General features: G+C 38.4%; 1 protein-coding gene across 1 annotated transcript in view; it reads right to left on the reverse strand.

The window, feature by feature from the left end:
* Positions 1-21,764, reverse strand: part of BICC1 (BicC family RNA binding protein 1) — a 90,322-nt gene that overhangs the window by 43,499 nt on the left and 25,059 nt on the right. Inside the window, exons 2-3 of the mRNA XM_071438672.1 lie at positions 13,959-14,005; positions 1,817-1,886 (exon numbers count right to left, since the gene is read on the reverse strand). Coding sequence (XP_071294773.1) covers positions 1,817-1,886; positions 13,959-14,005 — 117 coding nt within the window. The remainder of the gene's footprint in view (positions 1-1,816; positions 1,887-13,958; positions 14,006-21,764) is intronic.

Consider the following 21,764-nt stretch of genomic DNA (forward strand, 5'->3'; position numbering starts at 1 on the left):
ACTGCACCTTATTTCACAAGAAATAGGAACCTCAGGGTTCAGGGGTTCTTTGTACACATGCTGTAATTTACCATCTTAGGTGTATATACACACAACCCAGCACACCAGAGGTGGCCAGAGAGCACAAGTCCTAACTCTAGAGCCACCCTGAAATCCACAGGCATTTGAAATACTTTTTTTAATAGTTTAGCATATTGCTAAAATGTCTTGTTTACAGCCCATCACTATCTCACTATCTGAGGTTTCTTTTGGCACAAGGACTTTGCAGAATAATCATTCCCACTGCAGATTCACTCAGTATGCCCAGCTGGAATATGTGCTCCCTTTCCTCAATTTTTACTGTTATCAGCCCATAACTCTTTTAGCTGTTTTATTTCCCATGGTACTCAAATTCATTCTGTGCATTGATAGAGCTTCACCACATGATCTTCTACTTGAGGTCACTAATAAAGAGGTTAAATTAATTTAATTTAAAGCTGCATCTCCAAGTACCAATGCAGAAACCCAACCAACCACCTCTCTTACCCCTCTTTTTTTGCCTTTCATTCATGCTTTTCACCTTCAGAACTAAACCCCCTTAAATTAGGGGGAAAAAGTTAGAGGTACCATTTCATCTTTTCTGTGCTCAGAAGAAAAACGAACTCCTGTGCCTCAGCTTGCTGAGGAGTGTCAGGTGTGCATCAATTCCCAGCACCCGAGGAGAGGGTACACAGAACTCCCAGGTTTGCACAGAGACCCTGTCACTCCTGCATTACTATAAAGGTTAGTTCCACACATTAATGCCTACATACAGAACACCTGCATTTTCCCCAGTCTTAATTCCTTCCCCATTTAAGCAAGATTCTTTTTCCATGCAAGTGGGGAAAAGAAAAAATGACATCAATTTGGACTTTACCACCATGTGGGAAAGTATCTCAGAAACAATCTCACTTCACACCATAAAAATTTTATTAATCCTGCACCTTTCTAAGAAGGTCATTTTTCTTCCCAAGAGATGTTATTAATTTACTAAGGTTAGCCCACACCTCCACCTTTACATTCTATATATAACATGGAGAGAAATTATCTGAAGTTCATTTTCTTGGTTTTTAAATCTGTATTAGCCTGGACAAATGCATGCAGTGTTCCCAATTCCATTTTTTATGCAGAAGAGAAATTAAGTGTTGCTTTCAATCAGTCACAGCTATGACTCCTTATGAACAGAACAAGAAGGTTTATTTCCAAGAGAGATGTCCAGACTGTATACTTAGCTCACACTAATAGGCTGGGCTTCCAAAAGAAACAATTTAAAACACAATACTGGTCATTCCTAAGAAACAGCTCCACTTAGGTTTCTTAGAGAACCCAAAAATGTGTGCAGGCTGTCCCTGTCAGGGACACAATGAGTATTTACTGTTCTGCTGGGCTTGGCCAACACTCATCTTTGTACTCTACAGAAACAAACACAAAACCCCACAAAACACCCACTCATCTAAAATGTTACCAGAAACACTGGCTTTGGCTGCTGTAAAATAAAGAAACTGTTCTGATTAGATACAGAATCATACAGCAGAAGTCACACATGCTTAATACAACAGTTTTGATTAAATAAATACTCCCAGAATTGCAAGCTCCTTAAAATGGGTTGCTGTATCAAATACCTATATAAAATCAAGATAATGTCAAACCAAAATTTTTATAAGAAATGGCAGACTGAAATGGAAATACTTCAGGTGACCAGTACTGATGTGTGACTCTGAAAATCCAACTCTTTATTCTGTGGTTTTTACTATACTAACAACAAATCCCACCCCATAACAAGAACAAAATAAAATACCTTTTTTCGATTTAGCTCCAATCTTCAACTTTGATGGCCAAGCAATCTGTGTATTTGTTTCTTCCATAATCTATTAAAAAAGAAAGCATTTTTAAAGAATTAAGTTATTATTTTTCTCCTGCAAAAGCATACGTTCATTTTCTGAAAATATGATGATTACCATTTTTAAAACTGTTAAATATTATTACTTTTAAATAGCACAAGCCATTAACTGCTTCTCTGGTTTTCTTGACAACTTTTGTCTGTTAATAAGCATGGCTGAGAGTTCTGATCATTCAAAAGAATTCCACAGAGCAAACCCAAAATGCTCAGCAGCTTCCATGAAGTTCAAATGACCACTAATAGCTACAGCAGACTCCACATCCATCTCTGAGGGAATTTCAAACCTTTACAATTCAACACAAATATTTCTTCAGTTACCTTAAAATGGTTCTTAAGTAAAGCCTATCAAATTTAAATTGAATCTTTTTGAGTCTCCATAAGTCAAAATATATTGGTCTGCCTCACTTTTACCCAAAAGCAGCTTTTCATTATAAGCTTATCCAGACTCCAGAATTTTTACTTCTCAGTTTAGCAGGTCAGAGCAGATATTTGACAGCATTTATTTATTATGACAGAGTATGTAATCTATCTGTACATCTCCAACCAGCCAACAGGGAAAGCCTATGCACACACTCTCACCCTGTGAAAAGCATGCAGTCATTTAGCTCAGTGTCAGCTCTCATTCTGCTGCTGCCTTTGGCTCAGTGAAAATTCCACCAGCCCTATTACAGGCAGATTATACTGAAATTTCATCTTGGCACAGAGCTACGGAGCTTCACCAACCCATTTAGTTGTAACACAGGAGAAGGAACTGCTTGACACCAAGGACTTCAGATAGAAGAATGGAAATGCAGCTCCTAGAAATGCTGGGCATGTCTACTGAGACTCAAGGACTTCTCTTTTATACCAAGGTCTCATCAACAAGCATGGTGAGCTCATACCCTCATCATACTCATGATGGAATGAGAACAATTTACATGTCAAAATAATTAGCAACGCCACTTCCAAGAAAAAAAGTAATGTATTAAGAAAACAGCTACAATACCAGTAAAGTTTTCCATAACAGTCTAATTCAGAATTAGGGCAGATTTCTCTAACAGTTCCTAATTCTTATCTTCTACATCCAAATCCCAAGGACACCACAACAACTTCCAGATTAGCATGCCATGTGGAAAAACAAAGCGTCAGCCAGACTTCATTATACTATATTTTTGGTTTCAGCACTATTGGATAATAAGTTACAGCTGAAATAAAACATTTCCAGGAGGGTGAAATTCTACCAGCAACATACATATACTTTTCACCATTTTTCAATCCAGATGTGAAAAAAGCTGTTTCAAAGAAGTCACTTGTCTCTGATAAAAGGCTTTGGGGGAGGATTTTTTTAAATTGGGCAACAGGCAGAGAAATACACAGAAAATTGCAAGGCACTGTCTAAAAGGAAAAGGGAGATGCTAAAACAAAGAATGGTGCAGGACTGAGTTATAGAAGATCCAACATGAAAGGAACCACAAGACAGGAGACAGAAGAAGAATGCATGTCATTCAAGGCAAGTGTTACATCCCATCAGTCCTTTACCCTTTCAATAAAGGTTGGAGACTTCTGTCTTGGAGAAATTAAATCCTCCCCGTTACTTATGCTAAACTAAAATAAAATGAAAGCCCACAACTTCACAGCTGCACATTCTGGGGACATATGAGAAAGATGCATGTAAGATCTTCAAAGGAAAAGCAGTCTGACTGCCAGCCACTGAGATTTGGCCATCTACTCTCCTTAAGCTCTTCGTAATGTTAAAAATTGCCACATTAGACCAAAAAAGATAATTCAGTTTGGTCCCTACAAAGACAAGTTTATCTCCTATCCTAGAAAGGCAAAAAAAAGTCAGGATGCACTTAAATGAAGTACATTTACTGAAGTATCAAAATGCTTAGTCTGTGCTGGCTTTTCAACTCCAGGCTGTAATGTTACGATAAACCAGGACTTTCCTAAGAACACTTAAAAAATTAAACTACATTGCTTACTTCTTAAACTATCGTTGTATTTAAGTTACTACTTACATATTGTATTTATTATAACAGCAGAGTGTCACAAAGCTCTGGAAAACTTGGAACTGACTTTTTATGAGAGCAGTTAAACTTGAAAGTAAAGATGATATTGAAGATCATAGATGAGATTGAAGACTGCATAGATCACTGTTGCACCAACTTTTTGTTTCAGCTTTACCATTCAAACACAGGCAATTTTAAGTGACAAGATTTTATATTTTCCCTGAAAAATCTGGAATAATTCCATGACAACCTCAAGTGCATGTTGCAATGGAACTGCTTCATTAGTGAAATCAGTATTATGCCACATACCCTGAGAACAGGGGCTCTGCTCTCACATGAAGAAGAGAACTCAAGTGCTCCAGCTATAATACATGCATTCCAATTGTATAAATACTGGAGCTACATAACATTCAGAGGAAATTCAGCCTAGGGATGACTCAGAGTTCATGATCTCTGCAGAACAGCACCTCTGCCATAGTTTCCCTCATGTCCACACAAAATAAGTGATAGAGTGAGTACTAATCAGTGCTCTCCTTGCCTTGAGGGATCAACTGACCAAAGGGATCAGGCATATCAGTCAGCAAGGTTTAATCCCCAAAAAATAACCTCATGCTTCTTCTCAAAATGAAGGAAAACCTAAGAAATGGTCTTTCTACAACTTTCCTTCCTCCCCTTTGCCCAAGTGTAATTGTAGTATTTACAAGCCAAAATATGTAAGCTATTCTCAGTGGAGAAAAAACAGAAGAGGACAAAGACACTGGAAGACACCAACAAAACAAATCAGACTGTACTCTGACCCTGAAAAAATTGGCTCTAGCTGCATATCATTGGGCCTTCAAGGAAAAAAAAGTCTAACTGTAAGGCAGCTGGAAGAGAAGCTTTTGGCTTCCTTGTATTCCAGCTTGAAAAGTTTATAGTTTGAGCACTTTGGGGAGTTTTTACATTAAGACAGTAAGAAATTATTTTTTCTTATGCTGTATTTTTTGTTTAGCTGATTTTGGATAGAAACTGGAATGTCCTGAATGCAACAAAACCAACCAAACAAAACTCCCCCAAAGCCCACAAGTATTTCAGAATTCAAAGGAAGTATTTTACACACAGCGGATGAACAAGAACAATATATATAACAGACCTGTCTTCATTTAAAGCAGGCACATTAAATCAAAGTATTATTCTTTATAGTTAGTGTTGGTAAGATACCTATTTCTGACCCTCCCACCTTTGGGATTTGGGCATCTTGGCCTTTTCTGCCTCAGGAATTAATCACAGTGAAAGGAAAATGGGTCAGACAGGAATCTGTATCTACTTGTGGGTCTCTGCAGTTACCTAGTCTGAATTCCTTCCCCAATTAAATGAAATTCTTTTTCCAGGCAAGTGAGGAAAAGAACAAAATTAAATGAGTTTGGACTTCAATACCATGTGGGAAAGTAACTTTGAGACAATCTCACTTTACACCATGAAGATGTTATGCCTAGTCTTGGAATACTTGGTTTCACGGACTTTCAGTGTTCATCTTGCATCTTCAGCTTTCAGAAAAGTTGTCTCAGTCCCCTCAGTTTGCATGCATTTACAGCTGTATAAACAAGTTTATTCTTATTGTTTATTTCAATCATGGAATATAACTTAGATGAAAATTAAAGGAAAATATATTTCCATATGACAAGACCCGAAGAGTCACAGCAGACATGTGAAATTCTGCATGGGGTGGTGCTTAGCTCTATCTCTTGCAGTGCACAAGAGGTAATGCAGCACAATCTGAGAGGATGACTAATCCCTGAACATGGCTTTTGGCAGCAAGAACACAGCAATGGCTGTAGCTGGAAACAGAATTATTACATTTAATGGTTTGTTGTTTTTTTTTTTTTGTTTGGGGGGAGGAGAAAGCAAGGGAAGAACAAGGATGGGAAGGAGGAACGAGACTCCAAAGAGGTTTGTGTGAAGTTACCCATTGGGAATTCAAACTCCAAAACTGGTGAGGCCAGAGAAAGCACTTGCATTGCCAGAGCACATCAGCAGGGCAGCATCAAGGATTACTGGTTTGATGAGGAAATTTGAGGAATATAAGGAGTTGAAAAAGAGATTACAAAACTTGGCCCAAAGCCTGGTGCAAGTACACAGCTCTTGTGGAAGTCTGGCCAACATTTTGGGTACAGCAATGGATTTGCATCCCAAGCCCTGTGGTGGTTTCTTTCCCCCTGAGGTGATCTACATAAGAAATTCCAATCAAGAATTCACAGTTTGTCACAGCCACTACTCAAAGTTGGAGAGTACAGCCTGACCCCTGTGTAAACACCCATTCTGCAGGTAAGGAGGAGGGGCTGTTCCTGAGAAGCAGCAATGGCACACAGCCCCAGGCACCCCACATCCCAGATTATACTGTCCAGAGCTTCCAGTTTGTGCTCCTGTGCGGCAAAAAACCCATCTCCTATGCAGAGAACCAGAATTAAAACCATAAAATACAGAAAATGCTTAGTAAGTTTGCTGTGACTGCAGTCTGTCAGTACTGACAGCACACATGGTAGGTGCCATCTGTTTAAAATACACAACCAAAGGAGGCACAGGGAGGACAAGGATCAAGCTCCACTTGTGTGTCTGTACAGAAAGGAGCAGTGGGACAATAGAGTCTTCCTACACACAAGGACATGAATGCCTGTGTGTCCTCAAGGGCAGGGCTCCTCATTTTCCCACTTTATGGCCCAACTGTCAGAAACCCAGACACATTTTCAGAAAAGGTGACTGCTTGGCTAGTCCTTCTTCCCTAGTTTTACTTGTCTTGGAAAAAGGTAACATGTAAATTATTTTAGACATGACTGTCTGGAATAAGCAGCATGGATAAAGATCAATACTCCCATATGCTTTTGTTCATGCTTCCACTGCAAGTCATTTGCTTCAATACTGCAGGGAATTGATATTCACCTACTCACTTGTCCATCTCTGTTAAACTGATTTTTATTTCAAGTTTTTATTAAATGCTAAAATAATTATTAAAAAACATTGATGTGTTTCTGATTGATATATAAAAAGGGAACAGAAGGAAAACTCACCTGCATACTGCTATACAGTGTCATGTCAAGCTAAGCAGAACACCAACACTTCCCTACAACTTCTCAGGGCCAATACTTTTGTGCAGACTTTGAGGTTTCCCCAAAGCAGCACACAGGCTCTTTGCTGTCAAGGACTTACCCTAATGCTGATTCTAACAAATTTACCATCTTCACAAGGTTTTCACAGCTATTCCTAAAGAACTTACCAAGAATTAAAGCAAGCATGTTCAGGATGAAGAGGTCCTGAAGCTAAGCAATGTATTTATTCATAGTTTTGATCAAGGCGTATCAAAATTTTTTTACTAAATACTACAACTAATGAACAGATCATGGATAAAGGCAATAAAGACAGCAGAGTAAAAGACATCAGTTTTACAAATGAAACTTTCAGACTGCACATAAAAGCTCTAAATCACTAAAGATGGAATTGGGAAAGCTGCCTATATGGATATGGCTTTGGAATTTTTATTGTTTCCATTTCCAGTAAGGGATTTTTACCCTAGAAAGGGTGAGAACAAATGCATGTATGCACATACTCACTGCATCTTTTTTTAACCTTCACTTCACCTGAAAGGAACTAAGATGACTCTTAAAACAAAGGTTTTGTTTAAGAAAAATTGCAGTATTGCTGCTGCATCCAAAAACTACATTAAGTGAACCTTCTGCAACAAAAATGTTTACAGAATTTGGTACTTAACTTACAAGTACAGCAAAAAAAGTTGAGAGTAAAAATCAATCAATCAAATGCCCTTACCTATGGAGAAACACTGAAGTCCTTCACTTGATTTGAAAGCTTATTTTACCCTCAATGGAAATACTTGTCAAGGGTCACAGGTAACACTTTTGTTTTAAATACAGGACATAGCATAGTTGAAAACAAAAAAAATATTTAAGCATGCAAAAAATGATCTATAGAACTATCTGTCTCTACAGTATTAATGAATTACACAAGTAATATAAAAAATCCTAAGCAAAGTATCACTAAAAGTGAAACTACACAGAACACTGTTCAAAACACCAATATGCATCCAAATCTCCTCTCTGAAACCAAAATCTGCAATTCTCCTCCTTACAAGGCAGATACCCAGTGTATATTCTTTATTTGAATCATTCTCATACTTGTCTCCCTTATATTATTTTTTCCCCCCCCAAGGTAAAAGCACAAACATTTCTGTGAAGGAAATCCCTCCTCTGTTTTGAGGGAGGGTTTAACTCTCAGAATGAAAAGCACTGAGCACCTCAATTGAGATGGTGGTGACAAACCACTCCTCCTCTACTGCTCCACAATGCAGGAGAGATCTTGCACAAAGTGTTAGGTATAGCAATAAAGTGGCATAAAGCTGAACTTTATCAACTAAGACTTAATATTACTGGTAAAATCTCAAGATAGTACCCATTGTATCAGAAGCAGCACAGGAGAAACTGGAGATTAAATGAAAAAAAAAAAAAACAACAAAAACCAAAAATCCTTGGAATGACTCCATTGCCTTAGCAGAATGGTCACTATACTACAGATGGGATGAGTGCCATTTTCCACAAAAATGAAGCCTTCCCACCACTCAGCTCTGCCTGAACTAAGCAAAAAGTTAAGTAAGCATTCTTGATTTACCTTTTTAGAGAAACTGATCCAACCTAAATAGCCTCCTTTCCACTGGGTGGGGTTTTGCCAAAAGGGAGACAAATGTCTCAATCCCAAGATTTCCTGCAAATGTTAACTTGCACTGACATTCTTTCAGCCCCCTAATCCATGCTGCCCTCTCCAAGCAGTCCCTTCCTCTTCCCAGGAAGCTAAATGAGAGGAAGCTCAGGGTAAATTGGATGCCAGCATTCCCATCCCAGCCAGGCACTTGAAGCCAGCTCTGGAAACGTATGGCCTTAATAAATCCTTGTCACATGCTCTGAGCCAAGCTCTACATCAAGAGGTTATTTTAATGCTAGTGCAGATCCTGATTCCTACCCAGAAAAAGTGGAATGTGTGGAACCGGCTCCTGTAGCTCCAAGCTGCTGCTGTGGTTGAAACAGAGACAAGACCCATGCTAATGTCTGATCACCAGCAGCTCACGAGGTCTCACCACCAGATAAATAACACTGCAAGAAACTCAGAGCCCAGTGGCTGCCATCAGCAATGGAAACACAGCCCTGGGGGAACTACAGCTATAAACAGGCAGCTGGGGAATAGTCATGGCTGAAGACACATGAAAAGCCCTCCAGAAGTTAGTCCTGAATGTGGATAATGATTAGCTTGAGACATCTTAGTCTCAGGTCAATGATTAATATTTTTAATGCCTGAAAATGCCCTAAGCCACTTGCATTTGAAGCTCTAGATATGCTTCACGTTCAGAGATTAAAAAGTGAGACTGATCCACTTCCAGTCTGACCTACTGCAAAGAGAAAATTAAATTTATTTGTATCAGAATATACTACCTATGCTTACAAAATGCATACATCAACACTGTATTAATATATTCACGTGTAAGAATATTGCAACAATTAGGTTTGTCCCAGAACAACATAAAAGATATTTTTCAAAGATACAAGAGAAAACACAGGATGTTGCAAACCAAGCTTTTTTACTGTCTTAGATAAGCAAACAGGGCTTGAGGAAGATTCCTTGCTGCCTTTGCTGCCAGAGCCTCCTAAATAAATAAAAATGCACAATCATTAATAACTACTGCATAAAGGACTTTCACAGAAATATGATTAAAGATGCAGTTAGATATAGCTATTTTCACATCTTCAAATAATCACAGGGGGTTTATTTTTTGGCTTTGGTTGGGCATTTCTTTGTTTTCTTTCTTAGTCTCTTGCTACTACTGTTTCCAGATACCTGGACTGAAAGACCACCTGTTTTTAAAGGATGGTTTCACCACATTGTGCTTCCAAAATGGCCACAGTAGCTTCCATGGTGCTAATTATTTAATAAAATTTGAAGCTACAGTTTAAACATGCTCCATGTAAGCACAGGAAGGAAAATGAAAAGAAACCACTCGTCTTCCTTTGCACTCCTAAGCTCCTCATAAGTAACAGAAGAGATTTTGGTACACACATGAAACTTTTGCCCAGTTGCAACTTCACAGCTCCAAGCACACTTATGTCTCCCTCAGGGAAAAACAGACTCTGCAGTGAGAGAGACACAAGCATTTAAATGCTTGTGTTTTAGCACTTTTTGCCTAAATCCAGAGATATCTTAAAAACCCCTAAGTATCCACAACTGGGCAAATGCATGCAAACACCACTTCTGTCTGCTTAAAAAAGGTACAGAAGAAACCCTAAACACAAAACATAAAAGGGTGTCCAAGACTCAGGACCAGTAAAACACACAAGCTACAGCTGGCTGGTAGTGTTTAGTGCTTCCTACAAAACCAAGCTCTGCAAATGAACTCCAAAAGGCAGGAAAGCCAGAGCTGAGGAGCCCCTCCAGGCACACTCCCAAAGCTCACACTAACACATGCACACTGAATAACACTGAAATAAAGAGCGTGGATGTGACCTGTGCAGAGCACCATGAGTGCATCGTTTCCAGTCACCACCTTCTGCACGTGCAGTCCCACATTGTCCCAAGAACTCCACCCAAATTCCACTCAAGCCACAGCCTTCACCTATCACCCACCCTACTCTGCTCACAGGCCCTGGAGAAGGCTACAGATACACTTCTGTCCAAAGAAGTTTCAGAATGAAAGATTACCATCAGCACTGAGATTCCCAAATGTTTAAAAAGAAGAAAAGAAACCAACTTGATGATGAGAGAGCTAAAAGCAAACCAAAATGATGCATGACATTCCTCTGGGTCCACAGGGCCAACCCTCACCTGTTTTGGATTATGAACTCTTCAGGACAGAGAATCACCACCTTCTTACATTTTATATAAGAGTGCCACACACCTAACAGATAATTTAGGGCTACATAAATTATCTGTTCCCTGGAACAATGTCCTGGCTTTGCTGGGGAAAGGGCCTTGCTTCCTATGAGGCGTGAACCAGATGTTGTGGAACTTGGTGGAAAAAATCCACCATCAACTGAAAATGGGCTCTGGATCAAGGACATATAATAACTTCATATTATGTATTCCTCTCACAGAATAAATAAGAAAAACAATTTAGAGAGCAAGGCCCACAAGGATCTTTTACATAAATAGTATGTAACACAACAGCAGAGCAATCCATGTTTATTTAGGATTACCTGTTACTGAACTGCAGATCCAAGAGCTCTACACAGAAAACCATGCCATTATTTACTTATTTCTTGCCAAATTATTCATAGCTCCCAATGGTTTTGAAAAATCCTCATTAGATGGTGGTAGGTTTTCCCTCATCTGAAGCAGTACTACAACTTAGAAACATTAGAAGAAAGTATGATAAAGTTTTCAGACTCTTAAAAATGACACTACCAAAAGACATTTTATCTACTTCTCACTTCAATTCAGGACCAGAGGAAGGGGAATGTCTTCACCTGATCTTTCCTGCCACCACAGGGCAGAAAAATTGCCTGAATTTCACCAAGAATTGGGGCTCATTCAGTAGCTCCACAAGCAACTGCATTACACATGCTTGTTTCTGCTAAAATGCTGAGTGAAATTATGCATATTGACATTTAAATTGTTATTAAACTCTGGAAGTTGAAAGTTGGTAGGCACAGTTCACATCCACTGAGATCCTGCCTGATTATGAAAACCCAAGTAATACTGCTTTCTCACATGTTTGAAGACCACCAAAAGACTGCTTAGCACCAAAGCCTTGTATTAACTTTCTTTAAAAGCCTCTCTGCAGCTTAACAATGCAGGCTGAGTCTCTGCCAACCCCTCAGGCACAGCCTCCTCTCTGCTCCCTCCTGGTCTGCATGCCTTGACATACAGAATCACCTTCCTGAATTTTTGCCTCGTCATTTGCCATTTCAGCATTCCTATGAAAACTTCCTCCACCTCCAAAGCCATTTCCAACCTCAGCACATTGAGGGCAGTCCATCAGAACACACCAAACGTGGCATTATTTATGCAAATAAAGCCCTCATGTTCTAGATGTGGCCGCTCAAGGATGCACTTCTCCCTCCCTGTTCCACTCAAAATCCTGCCAATAATGTCCTGAAGTCTCATTATCTGAACTGCTTTACAAAAATGTCTTTGCTGCAGCTTGGAGTTCATATTGAGTTTCTGTAAGTGTCCTGCTGCCTTCATTGGCAATGTGTTTCTAATACCACAAATCACTTTCTCCCTCACTGCACCAACCTGAAACACATGAAATGAGTCTTCATTTTACCTCCACATACTCTGCCTTATTCATTTCACATGAGAGGGGAAAAATTAAACTCTGATTAAAGGAAATTGCGCAGACAGAGATGGTGAGTAAGCTATGAGCAACTGTCCAGAGATTTCTTCCAACAAAAGAGAACTCAAAGGAGATAGTTTCCATCTGGTTTTATTAGTTGTAGCATTGTGTGTATGTGCTCAGAAACTTCAGAAATCTACACTGTGGAGTTGGTGATATTTTAAGAAGAATGCCAGTTAAAATGAAGCAGCTTGAACCTATTGCAGCACCCACACTGTGCCTAGAAAATAATTATGCACAACTATGACAAGATCTAAATGCCAGGATAGCCACTGTAGCATCAGTGTGGGTAAGTAAGGAGTGCACTCATTGACATACTTAGGGTACAGCATATTTTGCTTTCCTCTTAAATTCAACGCAGCATTTTCTGCTATTACACTAGTGACTACATAATTGTAAGGCACATCATATCTACAGTAAATCAAGCAATCAAATACACATGTCAAACAGATAAGCAACTCAAGAAGAAATATTTTATCCACACCTTTAGGAATTATGAGCAGATTTATCTAAAAGAGAGAAAACACCGTGGTAAAATGAATAATGTGTAGAATATAGCACAGGCTACTATGGCTTAGCTTTGTTTCAGCAAGTAAAAAAACCTCAAAGTATTTTGATAAAATCCTAAGGAGGCACTATTGACACATTCTTCTCTGTGCACACCAATATCAGAGAGTTAAGCACCACATTTAGAAAAACAACTCTCACTGTCAGTTAAGGGCAACATAAATCTGAAAATCCAAACATTTTGGCAGCATATATATTCCTCCTCACCAGCCTTTATCAAGGCATCCCACAGTCACATGCAGGGTAAAGTAACCTTTCAGATCCTCCTTTCTAGAACAACCACTTAAAATTATAGCAAAATACAGCAAATTACTTCAATGGAAAATGAGTCAAAAAAGAGTGTCAAGGCATTTCAGTATACAGCAAAGTTTGCACTGTCTTTCTTCTCTGTACTAAAAAAACAGCTCATCATTTTTATTAGCCTGCAACATACAGATTTTCATTAAAATAACTCATAAATAATGTTCTTCAAACTATTCTTGAAAAAAAACAAAAACAAAAAGACCAAAAAAACCCCAATACTATGCTGCTTTGTAAAAACAATTTGCAAGTCCTTACTCTTGACCATGTTTCACTTTGTAGTTTAGTTGCTGCAGGACTCCCTTTTCCAGTCCTTCCGTGCCTCTGTCCAACCACAAACTTTGTTGAATCGTTTTGTGGATTGTGCATTTCTTTCTTAAGAACCCACTGCATTTCTCAACCAAATATTTATGCTTTCAACAATATTGTTGCAAGGCAGTATTTTAATAACAGGATGCAGCATTTATCCACAGACAATATGCTTAAGACCACCTCACAACATCTTTTGGGTTAACAATTAAGCATAACAAATGTTCATCATGCATATTTTAACATTTTCAGCTAAGTAACTGGTAAAACTGGTAAATTGTTTTTGTGCACAGATGACAGGAGCAGACACCAAAGAACCTGTTTCTCATCTCATTCCATGCATGGCTGGTAGCAAGAAAACACTAAATGACAAAATTTTTAAAAATTTGATCAATATGGTGGAAACTGTGCATGAAGTTTAATTAGTTGATCACATGCATGAATAATTGGTTTTGGTTTTTTTTTCTTTCTCTAGTCAGGTGCTGTTATAGAATTGAAATATCTTTCTTACCTTCTGAAAAAAGTCTTCCCCACTTTTCCCTTTGCCCTCTGCAGCAGCTGTAAAACAAAAGTGGGATCTGGTTACTAAATACACAGGAGACAATTTGCAGGCTTACATATAGAAAGTCTCAGTGAGTACATGCTACTGTAAAATAACAACTCTGGGTATTTTTTCTCATGCAATAAACATTTGTCAACAGCTGAGCAATACCCAGATTAACCTTTCACAAGTCACTTGCCAAGGACAGAGTCTGAGCCCTTTGTATTTGGGTACTCAAGCTCTAACCCACTGGTAGATATTTTAGTTACAAAATACACACGGCCCAAGTGTAACAATTTAGTCACACTGCATACTTTGCCCTGCAATTCTACGAACAGCAGGATCAAAAGGAAGCTAGGAGAGCACAGGATTTTCTGTATCAACTATCACATTATTCAGTGATCTCAAGACCTGGATACAAGTGGGATAATAATAATCTGGATTATCTCCCACTTGTATTTAAACCCATAACTGCAAGTTCATTTAAAAAATTTTTGCACTTAAAATGATACAACTGTTTGCACATAGCTTATGCTGTAGTTTGTCTGTGTTGAACTAGCAAGCAGTTCAAAACACAGTAGCTCAAACTGATTACAAAGAGGATAACTTCCTTTTTCCTGGAGAAAGGGATGCCTTCAAAAACAACTCCAAGGGTGGAGAAGAGTTTCCTGAATGGTACAGGATTACTGAAGCAACTTTGTATTTCTCATGTACAAAACAGACCCCTCGAGCTCACCCCATCACCCTGGCTTCAAAGCCATGTTTCAACTACTCAGTTCTGCCCCCCTCCTCCAATTACACAATCAATTCCAAACTCTTAAGGGACTGTCAACTCAGCTAATGCAATGTGATAGCAAAATGCAAGTGAGCAGATACAGGGTGCAGGCATGACTCCTACCCCAGAGGAAGAAGTGCCACTACATTTGAAATAAGCTTCTCAAAATCTCAATAACAACACTTAATTACCACAGAGAAGAGCTCACTAGCAAGTTTTATCTAATACCGTTCAGAAGGTCATGATTCAACCCCAGTGCAGACAGAACAGAGGCAGCAAATGCAGCTGTCAAGCATTCATCCTGCTGCAGAGCAATTCCAGACTCCCCAGTTCCACAAGTCTGAGGAAAAAAAAAAAAAATACCCTCCCCACCTTCAAAACCCATAGGTGTCTTTATGAGAAGAGCAAACTGGCTCATATTCACCAGAACAAGGTTTTCTGCAAGCAGAGAAAACAGCTGGGGAAGGTTTGTTTTCCAGATTTACAAGCTACTGGTACAAGCAGAAAAACACAACTTGCTTGAAGCAGCCCCTTGATAGGTGCACATTTCTTGACATGTTTTCCATTAGCTCAGGAATAGATAGGAAATGCTTTTGGGAAGGGAGGAGCACCACCACTCTATTTCAAGTGGAACATGGGACCAACATGCTTTTAATCAGAGGGTACACAAGATAAATTGGAGATGAGAACGTGACAGATGTGTGGCTGAAGCTGCAGTTTTGAGAATACCCAGATTTTGTTCCAGCTGCAAATGCATAATTTCCAAACTGAATACAAACAAGAGATGGCTTAAGATAATAGCAGTGATGCTCTGCAGGGCATTAAGTAGAATGCTGACAAAGAGGATTCCAAGCTTTTTATTGTAGGTTTATTTTTAATATGAATCATTCTGGTGACCTGATTTACAGCTTGGCCCCACCAACAACTGATGGCACAACAGACAGAATCCAGCAAGCACGGACAAAGTGGGAAACAAGAGGGAATGAAAACATCCCAAAATTGATTCACAGGAAAAAAACCCCACAACAGCAGAGACAATAGGAAAGTTGGAGCAGATGGCACTTTATAAAAACCTTTAGTTAGTAGTGAGTAGGTTTAGTTGTCACAATATATTATAAAGATAGGGTCTTTCATCAGAGCTTTTCAGCACATAAGACACTTTATGATAACCCTTTTGTCAGGTCTCGTGATAGCTGTGAAAAGGCATCTGATCATATCTCATTTTTCTATATTAAGGTGATCTAGTCATTACCATCTCCATTATGCATTAATAAAGGAAAGATGCTCAGAATTGTGCCTTAAAGTATTTTGTTACACTTAGAATATATTTCACTATAAAAGAGAAAAAAAAAGCCTAAAAACTTGAAGAAAAACTACATAGACCAATGTATTATGCTTCTTTTGAGGTTAGCTATTTTCCAGCTATTGTCTCCCTTTTCCCTCCTTCCTCATATCATATAACTCTTTGTACCAATTATCTACTCACTCTTTCATTTTACTTCCTAAATTTCCCCTGGTTTTTATGAGGAGCAATTGCAGTTAAAGAAATTTAAATTCTACTAGTAGTTTATGAATTTTGTGATGCTACCCACCATAACCTACATTTGCATGTATGTTTACTCCCAAACCAAGCACCTATGTGTAAGAAAGCTTCCAACACGTGTCTGAAATGTTTATGATTCATGTGAAATTATCTTGAAGCCTTTCTGCTCTCTAAAGTAGATAAAGGCAGTCTTGAAAATTCTGAAAAGAGTAGCAATAGCCAAAAGCAAGGGCAAATTTGTCCATTTCTCTTATAATTGAAAAGCTAAACAGATTTTGTTACAGCAAGACAAACCCAGCATCTTTTGCAGGGAAATGAGCAAGAGAAGCATTCCAGAGTTATGAAATTTATGCAGAAGCCATTAAAATGCAAATCATTTACAGTGTTCTCTACAAGCAGATGCAATTTAGTAAGGCATTGAGGTTTACCTCAAATCAGATAAACTGAGATAAAAGCAAACTTGAATTCGTGTTTAGGAAAAACAATCTCCTAGGTCATCACATGCCAAGATCATATTTTCTAAACAAATCTTGAGAGCATTAACCCTGACTCTCAAAATAAACTTCAGCTTTGAAATATCATATTAAGAAGCTCACGATATTTACATCTGTCAAGGCACTCTGGCAAATTATTTTTGTAATCTTCATAATAATAATTAGATTTGCAAACCAAGCTTTATCCAGAAAAGCAGGAAGTTTTCAAGTTACCAAACACCAGAGACAACAAAGCCTTTTGTGGGAGGCTGAGGGGGCCAGAAGTGCTGTACCTGAGCTGCATGGAAGGTACAATAGAGCCCATCTCCACTAAACTTGAAATAAGCTTTCAGATTTTAATGAACAAAGTTTCACATTTTCCGAAATTACTGAATGCAAAATACCACACCAGTAACAAAGAACATAAAGAAGTGACATTATTGCCTGGTATGTGCCATAGGAGACCACTCCACCCTTCTGCCAGTGGTCCCTGTCCCCAAAGCAAGTTTGAGAGAAATCAAAAACAAATGCTAATTAATCCAGCTGTACCTGACTTCTCACTGACAAACTGCTTCCTTTCTTCCAACTCAGGAAATACTGTTTTCTTAGAAAACAGTATTTACTTTATGGTATTGAATAATCACTTAACCAACCCTCAGAAAAACTAGGACTACTTTTACACAAGGTGGCTACATTGGTTTCAGAAATACAGATGAAACCTACGTAAATGTGCATAACAAGCATTTTATATTTTAAGCTATACTCTGTTTATTGTAATTTCTTCCATACCATGAAATATTTTATATCAGATTTTTGCTTTTCAAGACATATTGGATTGCTGAGGTTCCATCCAATACAAATATGAAACAGTTGAAACAGGTGTTAACTGTTATGGTACCCAAGAAGTGCACCATTTGTCTACTCAATCACCAAATCATAAAAAGGCCCAATTGTAATTTCTAGGTTCACATGGAAAAAATGAATTTGAGCTTTCACTTCAAATGTTATTTCAGTTATTAAAAAAGTTATTACAATACAGGTCATATTTTACAGGAAGGGAACCCAAGAAACACTGATTAAGTCAAGTGTTTAAATGAATTACTGTAACTTTGCTGATCTCACACATCAGTTTTGTGTCTTATTTTCCCAACTCTTGAAGTTATCAAAACCCCAGGGTAACTGAGTATGACTGAGTTGGGGACTTGGCCTTCACATTGATTAGTGTCCAAACTTCTTCCTCTCTCTGCATTCAAAGACTAAATTTTTAAGAGAACAAAAAAGCACATTCTGCTCTTCAGGTCTCAACTATGATGAAAAAAAAATTCCTTGCATCAAAGTACTCTTTAATATGACAGATAACTAGATATTATTTTCATTGTATCAAGACAAATCAACTTGACAGGATTTCAAGAAGCTGCAGAATAATATAGGTAAGAAGGTAAGTACTCAATTCTCCTTTACCTTTCCTATCCATTGCATGAGAAAGATTTCATAACATTTATGTCAAGAGTGTCCTCATGTTATTTAAATTTGAGTTTTTTTCTCAAACTGCCATGGAAACATGCTAGCTACACAAGAATGTTGATTTTTATTGACTCCTAACTTTTTAAATGGAATGGACAGTTATTTATTGAAAGCCTGAGCTATTTCTCCAAAGTTACCAAGCTGCTGTCTCATACACAAAGAAACCCAACCAAAAACTTCTTTCATTGAACCAGAAACCACCTGATAAAGAGATTGTGTTTTCCTGTGCACCAAGTCAGACACTAACCCACACATGCTCTGAAAGCTTGCTTCTATCAAGCCAAGATAAAGAATTCCACCCCCATGACCACAAAGTTAAGCCAAATTGCTGAAAATATGCCTTTAGGAATAAAAAGATAGAGTGTACATTGTTAAAGAAAAAAATCTGACCTTAAATTGAATTTGCTGAAATCCAAACAAAACAATTTTCCATTTTTCTCGTAATTGCATAGCCAGTCTCATTTCCAGTTTTCAGCTTAGGAGCTAAGAAGTCCCAGAGACAACTCAACTAAAATATACAGTTTGGCAAGAAATAACAAGGCTGAAACAAGCAAGAAATCTGCTTGCTTCTGAAAAATCTAAGTATTTGAGACTGTTAACTGGCTTTTCAATAAGGTTATGTATTCTTTTTATTTTTTAAATTATAATAAACTTCATAAAATAATCTGTTACACATAGCAATCTCACTATTTCGGAGTCTTATTTGGATTCATGGAGTTTTCCAGAGTTGATGAATGAAAATCAGACATTTAAATGTTCTTAAACTTATATACAGAGAAATCTTCAGGTTTTGAGGATGCTCACTATAGACAGGCCAGAGTCAACTGATGGTACCAGCAAAGGAGACTAAGCAAAGGGAGAAAAGCTCCAAAATTCTTGAGAAATTACTGGAACATTCAACAAAAGAGAAAAAAGCATGCTGACAAAAAAGTAATGACAAAGTCAGGGCCTACGTGGTATCTGGAATATTACAGAAACTATCATGGATCTACATATTTTGTGACAAAAGGACTCTTGGACTGAGGGTGAAAGTGTCTCCTTTTATTAAGAAGTCAGAAAAAAAAATTTTAGAAGTCCAAACAAAACCATCCATGCTACAAACTTAAAATGTTTATAAGGGAGCATTCTTGCTCTGTCAGAGCAGCCAAGGAAGAACTGGAAGAATTTCAGCATGCTCAGTAAATGACAATAAGTAGCCTGTCAAATATCTGGACAGTTTTGGGTGGGTTCCAGTGCATCTCCTCCTGTTAGCAGGAACTCAATACACAACTGCTGAGCTATCCACAGAGCCAGCTGTGCTCCAGCATCTGACACACCAAACCAGTGCTGGGAACCAAGCAGTCTGAGTCTGGGCTGCTTTTTCCCTGCTGCTGACACACAGGGTCAATGAGCCCCCTTGGCCATCCAGGGTGCACGGGCTCTTTCTGGACCCTCTGCCAGCTGGAGGAGGCTCACTGGATTAAGGCTGGCATCATCAGAATGTGACTGGAAACACAGACAGGTGACACATCCATCATCTTCATTCTCCCCTTAATATTAGTCATATTCACTTAGAAGAATATTAACTTTTCAACTCCCCTGAATTCTATATTAAAATTAAATCGTTTTTACTAGAATTAAGATTGTTGGCAAATAACTAAAACCAGAACTCAGGAACCATCATCCACCATTTGTGATGAATAAAGGGAACAGCAACACAGAGAAAAAGAGAAAACTTAAAATAAACTACACTTGCTTCCACAAGCTCTGCATGCATTGCCGAGAGAGAATGCAAGAAAAAAAACAACACACATACTCTGAGGACCAAAAGGACATGGATTTTCAACAAATATTCCTAGAGATTTCCTCATGGTATTTGTAGGGACCTGACAGATTTAGCGACTGAAAGCTAAGGGGAAAAACAAATAGAAAGGGAAAAAAAGGAAAAAAAATAATTGGGTTATACAGAAAGCAACTTGCCTTGTTCATTCCACCATCAATATTTTTCAAGTTGCATAAGTCCAAAACTCTATCTCCAAAACCAATAATTTAGTACATAACAACTGTAAATTTTAGATATCTAACAGATTTTTCTAATTTGGCAAAACAAATTTATCCCTAGGGGAAAGGCTGTCTTGCCAAGATTCTGCATAGAAATAAGTCAGCTTGTTTATTTATTTTTAGAGACAAGTCACAGCTTGAAGGCAGGCAGTGAAGCTGGGGCTCCTTGGTGGAAATCCCTCCTTGCAGAGGCACACAGGAGTGCAGCCCATGCCCAGTGCCTGGTGGGATGTGGAGCACAGTGAGGCACTGAGGAATTAATGAGGATAATGAAGTGACTGCTCTGCCTCCTGCCAGCCACTCCAGAACAAAGCCAGGGAAACCGAGGAGCTGTCAGCGCTGTATTACCTGATTAAAATTGCTCTGCTGGCTGCCACTTGCTCACTGCTAGAGCCACAAATGCTCCATCATCTCTCTGACTGGGTCAAATATTCCTGGGAGTCTCCTACATCACCCTGCAGATGCACTCAAGGACTTTTGTTGTTCCCTACAGAAGATATGCCAGCTGAGGCTTCCAAAGAGATTTTCAAAGCCCTACTGAAGTCTTCATTCCCATGACTGACAGAGAGTAAATCAATGACCCTGCTTCTGGGATCTGCAGAGGGCTTCTTGGAAATTGCTCAACTTATAAAATTCAACTGAAGTCAACAAGAAAACAACCTCACAACAACGTCACTTATGATTTCCTGCAAGTGTAAGGAGTCTGAAATGAACACAAGTTTTCCATTTCAAGTTTGTAACCACTTTAATGGTACTGTGAAAGGAGAATATCCACGCAAACAGTGTACCCAACTGCCAGGTTGTAGGAAAGAAGATGAGAATTCCAAGAAAGAGAGAAGAAAGACCTTGATTTTTCATCAAATAATTCCATTATCCACAGATTTAAAATTACAAGCTACATTTTTCTTCCATTTTAATCAATGGATGAAGATGGCTTTTTGACATCTAAATAACAGCTAAGTTGAACACCCTATTAACAGGTCCCCTTAAGACAGAAAACTTCCATCTGTGCTACTGATAATCACTTTTTTTTTTACAAGTGAGCCTATCAAAAAGTGAATTATGAGACAGCTCTGTTAAGATCCATTGCTATGAGCACAAGTGAAATCTGATTGAAACCTTACATTAAGTACATTGAAGCACTATAGCTCCCCCAGTTCTGAGAAAAACATCTTTGAAATACTACTTGAGGCAGTAATAAAAAGGAAAGAGAACAATTCTTTCATGTTTATAAAGCATTTTTGCTGCCTATATACACAAAAATAAAGCATCTGTGACCTCAGCCTTCCTTTGCCCTTTGCCAGGCAGCTGCCTGAGAGATGCAAAGTGTCATCAGTCACATCCAAAAAGCATCACCTATACTGAGATGTGTAAAGGAAAGGTGATGTGGTTTAGCTTCTATTATTTTCATCAAGGAGTTA

This window comes from Agelaius tricolor, unplaced genomic scaffold (genome assembly GCF_023055355.1).
Source record: "Agelaius tricolor isolate 1412-34295 unplaced genomic scaffold, bAgeTri1.0.p SCAF_13, whole genome shotgun sequence".
NCBI classification, from domain to species: Eukaryota; Metazoa; Chordata; class Aves; order Passeriformes; family Icteridae; genus Agelaius; species Agelaius tricolor.